General features: G+C 52.5%; 2 protein-coding genes across 2 annotated transcripts; both read left to right on the forward strand.

Annotated features, from left to right (window-relative positions):
• The first annotated feature begins 5,460 nt into the window (after positions 1 to 5,460).
• Positions 5,461 to 6,055, forward strand: CUNH20orf141 (chromosome unknown C20orf141 homolog). Its single transcript, XM_036244123.1, has 2 exons — positions 5,461 to 5,726; positions 5,818 to 6,055. Exons 1-2 carry the CDS (start codon positions 5,461 to 5,463, stop codon positions 6,053 to 6,055), a joined length of 504 nt encoding a protein of 167 aa, XP_036100016.1.
• Positions 6,056 to 6,531: 476 nt separating this feature from the next.
• Positions 6,532 to 7,210, forward strand: TMEM239 (transmembrane protein 239). The gene is made up of 2 exons (XM_036244003.1): positions 6,532 to 6,595; positions 6,728 to 7,210. The coding sequence occupies exon 2, from the start codon at positions 6,742 to 6,744 to the stop codon at positions 7,195 to 7,197; it is 456 nt and encodes a 151-aa protein (XP_036099896.1). The 5' UTR covers positions 6,532 to 6,595; positions 6,728 to 6,741; the 3' UTR covers positions 7,198 to 7,210.
• Positions 7,211 to 7,834: the final 624 nt, after the last annotated feature.

The raw sequence follows: 7,834 nt of genomic DNA on the forward strand, positions 1-7,834 counted from the left end.
CTCAAACTATAAGAAAACATTTATGTAGAAAAGCACAGAGGTAGAAGAAGTAATTCACAGAAGAAATGGGCTTAGGAAACAGGTTATAGAGGCAAAGGAAGGGCCCTTGGACCTCAGATGTGAGGAAGGTACATGCCTGGAGGGAGGGGAAAGGGAAAGGCACTGGTGTGCTCCTGGGAGGGAGAGTGGCTGGGTCCTCTATCCTAAGGGTTTTTAAAGGTGGAGAGTTTAGGGGAGGTCCCAGGGGAAGATCTCAGTACACTATTCAGCAGCTTCCCAGGTGTGTCCTTTAAGGGCTGGGGTCTCCACTGATTGATTGCCCTGTGCCAGTGCAGGGGGTCATTATTCAATGCAGCTGGTCCTGAGGTCAGTCAGAGAGTTGCTTGTCCGGTTTCACTGCTTTTCTGGGCCTGGAGCTGAAACACAACTGAGGTGTAGATGTTATGTCTAGGGAGGAAAGGTCAGGGGTCCAAACCACATAACCAAATGCTAGGGGAGGAAAGGTCACCCTGAGGACAAGGTTCTACCCTACAATTGTTCTTTGCTAGGCACCCAGGGCTTTCGGTCCTGGTGACCTTCTGTACCTGGCCCATTGTCCTTGATCTGCTCATGCCTGTCTAACTGCCTACCACAGCCCTAACGGGAGCAACTGGGACAGGACCCACTTGGAGCACCGCGTCTGGACCCAGGCACCAGTGGGGCACTTAGAAAAACTCAGGGTAGGGGCACCGCACCAAAGCCTGAAGTGCGAACCAGGTCAGGGGCAGAAGGATGGTACTGCAGTGGGGAGGGGATGGGGGATGGAAAGCCAGGACAGGCTCCTGTGGAGTGAGAAGCAGGTCTGAACAAAGCCCAGTCTGTCCACTGTCCTGTCTCTGGCACCCACCACCATCCAAGTTTTGCAGAGGAGTGTGAGGACTAGGACAGCTCAGCCTCCTGAGACGCCCACTCCCTCCAAGTCGGTCCCCTCACAGCAGCCAAATCCTGTCAAGTTCCTTCTGGCTTAAGGCCCTCGCCTGCAAGACCCTTCATGACAAGGTTCTCCACCCACACCTTTCCCACCTCATCTCTCCATGCTCACATCCCTCCAACCACACAGGCATTCTAGCTGTTCTCCAATGCACCCACTCCATCCAGCCCCAGGGCCTTTGCATTGTCTCACCTCATCATTCAGATTTGCACCCTCATCGTTCAGATGGCCTTTCAGTGTCACCTGCTTCCAAGGGCTTTCCCTGACCATTCTGCTGAAAGTAAGCTCCATCCTCTACACACACTCTGTCCTCTCACCCTGTCTTACTATGTTGTCTTCAGGCACTCAACAGGACAGATTATCTTGTTTAATTTGTTATGTGTTCACTGTCAGGTCCCTCCTCCCCTGCAGCAGGAGGTAAGCAACCCTCTGAGAGAGCCATTTGCACCCAAATGTTCACAATTGCACCTCAGGGCCTAGGAAAAGTGCCTGGTCCCTAGTCAGTGATCAAAAAGTATATGTGTAATACATTCAGTGTTAGAGAGAAACAAGCAGAGCTGGAGGGAGGTTGACCCTTCCTAACCATACCAGGTTTTATGGGAGGGGAGATGTCAGGCCATGAACTGGGACACCCACCCCCACAAAGGGACTGGCAGGACAGGGCATGTTGACCACCTCCCACCATTCTCTTAGAGGCTGGGATTTGCAGAACATGAATACCTTTTGTGTTCCAGGTACCCACATCCCTCGTCTTACCCTTTTGTACCCCTTGTCTCCCTGCCCTATTGCAACCTTTAGGGCCCCTTTACATCCCTCTAAGCCCCCTGAGCCCCTGAGCACCTTCTCATGCCACTGTATAACTTCCTCATCCCCTCACACCCCACTGTGCTCCCAGCCAGGCTGTTGCCTTTGGCCCTTGCTACTGGGTACCTGGGGCTGCAATGCCACGAAGCCTGGAAGCACATTCTGGAGGTGGCAGCTCCTGGGGGGCAATAACAGGTCTGCACTCAAGTACTGGCACAGCCAGGTCTCTAGCCCCAGGAGCAGGTAGAAAATCTTCCGTAGCCTCACAAGGGCAAGGCTACTTGGCAAGCACACCTGAGCCAGACTGGGTGGGGACACCTGCCTAACGGGATCTTGGTTTAAGGGATAGGCTGGGAATTTCCTGCCAGCTCTCTGGTGTGGTCAGGTGGCTGGAAGTGGAGAGGATAAATGACCTCGAAGCCACACTGGTTTAATTTCACACAGGGTTTCTGCCGTTTATTTGTTTGGGTATCCTTGGAAAGTAATTTCACCTCTGAACCTCAGCTTCCTCATCTGTAAAATGGGAATGATATATTTTCCTCCCAGGGTTACTGTGATGGTAAAGTGAGATGATCAGTGGTTCCAAAGGTCCCTGACGTTAACCAGATGAATTAAAGATGGAGGAAAACAGCTTAACACAGTCCTCTTCCTCCCACATACATGGATGGGCTAGAACAATATTTAAAAAGGAGGCTATGTGTTTGGCTGCACAAATAGAAAAGTAGTGAAATCTACTGCCTGCCTGTGCCTACTAATCTGTCCTGGTGCTGAGGCAGAACTCACTGCCCACTAGGTGCTCCCCCTATGGTGCAGGACTCCCATGGCCCATCCTCTTCTCACCACCACCTCCCCAAGCTGTCCCTCTTTTGTGTATCAGTGTCTTAGAGAGCCTTGCTCCTGAAAGTGTGGCCAGGGATCAACAGCATCAGCTCCCCTGGGAGCTTGTTAGAAATGCAGAATCCCTGCCCCAGACCTTCTGAATCAGAACCTGCATTTTAACAAGGTCCCAAGAGGACTCAACCCCAGGAGAGGCGTGTGCACATTAAAGGCCGAGAAGTACTAGATGGAGGTTCAGAGCACCTGCACTTAAAATGCATGAGATTCACAACTTTCTGAATTTTATGGTATTTGATGCTGTCACTGGAAATATCATCTCAAGCCACAAGAATACATCCACATAACATTAGGAAATTGGTATTTCATTTACCCTGGGAAGAAGTATTTCTGATCTCCACAATATGACCTTATGTTGATTTACTTTAAAAAAAAAAAAAAACTAGATTATTATCAAAATACTTTATAATATAATTTTAGAGGTAATTCTCATTTAGGTTTGTAATAAAAAACTTTTCTTTTTGTCTTTATTAATTTTTAGAGAGAGAGGAAGGGAGAGGGAGAGAGAGATAGAAACATTGATGAGAGAGAACATTAATTGGCCGCCTCCTGCATGCCCCCCACTAGGGATCAGGCCCACAACCTGGGCATGTGCCCTGACTGGGAATTGAACCAGTGACCTCTTGGTGCATGGGTCAATGCCCAACCAGTGAGCTACACTGGCTAGGCAGAAGACTTTTCTATGCTTCTTCATTCCCAAGTCAACCACTTTAAATTCTTTGTGCTATTTTTCCTTGTATTTGCCTTTATGCTTCTATTGTTATTTCTTGATTTGTCTATGTTTAGATGTTATCTGTGAATTTCCTGCTATGGAATTAAGAATCTAGCTTTTCACCTATCCTCCCACCCATATACATCAAATACACAAACATACACTTCTCCTCCTTCCATTTTCCCAAAAGAGCCAAATAACGTGGGTCAATATGCAGAGCTTATGTTATGACCATGTAAACATATTGTTCAACTTTGTGCTCCCTGGAGTTAGTCATTACTTTGTTTTATCATTTGCTTGGTTTTTTAGGCACCAATTGCCAACTCAATCCCAAAGTTTCCAACAGAACTGAACATTTATTTTGAATATGTCTAAAAACAGATAATTTATTTTATTTTCTTCTAGATTTCGGGCTGGGTTGCTTGCTGTCTTTACCTGGGAGCCAGCTGATGTCCCAGGCCTTGCTCAACATTTCTCTTCTGTGTTTAGCCTCACTTCTTAAATCCCATACTGTCCTCTTTCTTAGTTTAATTCCTTGTTTTTCTGAAGCACATCCTCCAGTAACTTTCTAAGAAAAGTGTATGCAAAATCACATTTTTGAGACCTTGTATGGCTTAAAGTCTTTATTCTGCCTTCATACTTGAAAGCATTTGAACAGATATGTGTTTCGAAGTTGAAAATCATTTTCCTCCTTAATTTTGTGGGCACTGCTTTATTGCTCTGGGAAGAGGCAGAGTAAAGGCAATCAATAAATGGTCCCGAGGGCTGGTGGCATTGGCTCCATGGGCTGTTGAGCTCATCACCACCAAAGATGTCAAAGCCACTAAGCTTGAGTCTTTGGCCAGGGCCCACTGGAGGCAGATATGCAGCCTGATTCTCTCTCCTCTACGAGGGGCTATACAGCCACTGTCCCCTTGCCCTTCGAAGTTCCAGTTTTCCTTCGAAGTATGATATGTGGACAAGGATTAAGTTCTCTCAATTATGATCCATTTCTATTCTGGCCTCTCAAGTCACTAAACTGAGATGTGTTGGAACCATCACCCAAATACAGACTATCAATGGGTGTAGGTTTTTTTTTACCTAGGTGATCGATCCCTTCATTACATGTTCTTTCTTTCTTTCTTTCTTTCTTTCTTTCTTTCTTTCTTTCTTTCTTCTTTCTTTCTTTCTTTCTTTTCTTTGGTATGTGCCCCTAGCAGGAATCAAACCCAGGACTCTGGTCCACAGGCCAATGCTCCAACCGCTGAGCCAAACTGGCCAGGGCTATTTTTCTTAATTTCATTCTGAGAGAGTAACTCTAACCTTTGGTTTTGGGGGTTACTATGTTGTAGTCCTCTATGCTATTTCTAGAATCCCAGTATCCCTACCACCTCCTACAAACCATAGTACTTAAAATGCTTAAACAGCTGCCTCTTGCCCCGCTCCCGTGTGGCCGGCCACCGGTGAGCGCAGCCCTGGAAAGCCTCTGGTGGTTTCCTGACGGTCCATCTCTGCATTCCTGGGCTGCAGTCCTGAAAAATCCACCTCGAGGGCCCACGGGCATCACCCTACTCTCAGGGGAGAGAGCACTGGACAGGAAGATTGAATGACTTGCCCCAGGACAGAGCTCCAATACCCGCAGGAAAAAGAAAGCAGCCCTTTTTCCCTTGGTCAGCCACCCATGTAGTGATGGGGTTAGAATGCTTTCTTGGCAACTCAGGTCCCCGTGGAAGGGCCCTAGGGCAGAAAATTAGCAGAAGCAAGAGGGTGAGTCTTAATCTCAGAAACAGCTGACCTCTGGCTGAGTCCTACCTGAGCCACTAGCTGCTTATGAGGCCAGACCAGCAGCAGCCCCTCCCTACCCCAGAGCCCCACCTGGCAAGAGGTCACAATGCCCCAGCTGCCCAGTCGCAGAATGGCTGACCACAGTGGGAGGAGGTGAAGAGGGTTTGTGGGTGGGTGGGTATGTGGGAAGGGGAGATTCCCAAGGAGCCCAGTTCTTCACTCCCTGAGTTCATCCTTGAATGTCTGCCATCCCCTCCCACACTCCTACCTCCCATACTCCCTTCCAGCAACCTTCCTGTAACCTCCACCTCCCTCCATGACCCAGCTCTGCTCACCTAGGCCTGAAGCTCTCGCTTATCCTATCCATGTCCCTCCCAGGGGCCTGGGTGCTGGGGAGGGGTTGGGTGGTTCAGTGGGTCCATGTGTGTTCTCCTGGGGCCCTAGCCCGGCCCAGCTCCTGGACAGTGTCCTAGGGCTGGGAGCACTGGGGTTGACAATTCGGGCAGTCTTTTCCATGGCTGGCCCACCCTTGCTGCTGCTGTTGCTCCTGGTCAGCTTCCTGGCCTTCGACCTGCTCCACAGGTACATGGGAGCAGCCTGGCAGGTGGGCGGTGCAGGCAAGTGAGCAAGTGGTCAGCCCCTGAGGCCCAGCTGCTACCCTCTCTCTCCACAGGCCCACAGGTCCCACCCGGACACAGCCTGCATTTCTCACAGGGAGCCAAAGTCAGGGGGCTGGTGAGGGTCCAAGACAGCAGGAGGCTCTGCTCCTTCAGACAGCGGCAGTCACAGGACGACTCAGCATTCAGGAGGCTCTGCTGCTGCTGCTCCTGGGCCTGGAGCTGTTCCTGGGAGCCCGCGGCATGCCCTTGGCCCTGCTTGGCCTGGCTTTCTGCCTCTATCCTTGGGCCTGACTGGCCTCCAGAAATACACTGGCCATGCTGCTTCTTCAGGCCTCCTTTGCTCCATCCTGGGCTGGGCAGGTGGGAGGGTACACCTTTGTCTCCAGGGACCTCCCACAGTGATAGAAGGTGAGATGAGATAAGGGACAGGGAGCCCAGGGCAGGATGTGGCAGCCATCTCAGAAGCTGCAGATCGGGGCTGGCCATTCTGGCCTCCTCTGTGGTTCTAAAGAATGAAGGTCCAGAGAGAAAGACTTGCAAGAGAGTGGAGTGGGACTCGCCACCAGCCAGCGGGGAGGGGACAGGGATCCAAAGGGGCTTTCCACAAGAAAGCGTGAGACACTACATCTGTGGGCTCCCCAGGCTCCCTTGCCAGCCCGAAGGGTCCACACCCTGCCCTGGCTCCTTTCTTGGCTGGACCCCACCCCACTCCGGGTCACAATGGGGCTCCTCTGGGGAGGGGAGGGAGAGTGAAAGAGGGGTTCAACTCTGGCTGCCAGGCCGTCCTGGGCCCTGCAGGAGGCAACATGACTTAGGGACCTCCGCCCAGAGGTAAGACCCAGACCCCAGCCCCAAGCCCCACCCCACCCACACTGGTGCACTCCTGACCCTGCACCCACACCTACCCTGAAGTCCCAGGCATCTCCAGGGCTGCTCCTGCAGCTGGTCTAGCCCTTTCCCCAGGTGCACCAGCTGTGATGCAGCAGCCTCGAATGGAGACAGATGCCATCGGGGCTGGCGAGGGGCCCCAGCCAGCGGTGCCCTGGTCAGCCTGGGTCACGCGGCAAGGTTGGGTGCGCTGGTGCTTGTGCCATGTGCCCCAGAGCTGGACCCAGTGGTGGGCCACATCAAGCTGGCGGCAACCGCTGCAGCGTATGCTGTGGAGTCTGGAAGGGATCCTCTACCTACTGCTGGCACTGATGCTGTGCCACGCGCTCTTCACTACTGGCTCCCACCTGCTGAGCTCCCTGTGGCCCGTGGTGGCCGCAGCGTGGCGCCATCTACTGCCTGCCATCCTGCTGCTGGTGCTCAGTGCCCTCCCAGCTCTGCTCTTCGCCGCCTCCTTCCTGCTGCTGTTCTCCACGCTGCTGAGCCTCTTGGGCCTCCTCACCTCCATGTCTCACCCAGGCTACGCTCAGGCCTTGGACCAATAGAAGGGCAACCCCATCCCGCTGCCTGTGTCTGTTGAGCCCTGGCCTAGGGCCTGAGGCCCGGGGAGAGGGAGGGCAGTGAGACCAGGGCCTTCCTGCTTCAGCAGGCCCAGACTTCCAGCCCCTAGCACTGGCTGAGGCGGGGGTGATGCTGCAGGAGCTGGCAGGATAGGCGGGCCTGACCCTGGGCACCTCCCTCAGGCTGATGCTGCAGGTACTTGTTATGGGGGGCCGGGGGCTTTGAGGAGAGGGGACAAGGCAGAAGGCTAAGGGCAGAGCTTGGCCGAAGCACCAAGAGTTCCCGTGTGGATGTGGCGACACCACCGGGGCCCCCTTAGCAACTGGCAGCATCTTTTTCTTGCAGCTGCCTCTGCTTCAGACCCATTGAGAACTTCCTGGGTACCCCTGGACTTGGCATTTCTCCCACCAACCCCCTCTTTCCACCTGCCCAAGCTCTAGGGCCTACTGACAGAAACCTAAATAGAAGACAGCTGGCCACAAGCCCCATGAGTCTTCAACTAACTCAGCTCCCAGACCTTTCTGCCCAGATATTCCCCCACTCCCTAGATACCTTAGCTCCTGCCTCACTCCACATCCCTGTCTGGAAAGCGGGCGGAACAGGGTAGTGAGGTTCTCAGAG

The sequence above is a fragment of the Molossus molossus genome, unplaced genomic scaffold (assembly GCF_014108415.1).
Source record: "Molossus molossus isolate mMolMol1 unplaced genomic scaffold, mMolMol1.p scaffold_m16_p_6, whole genome shotgun sequence".
Classification (NCBI taxonomy): Eukaryota; Metazoa; Chordata; class Mammalia; order Chiroptera; family Molossidae; genus Molossus; species Molossus molossus.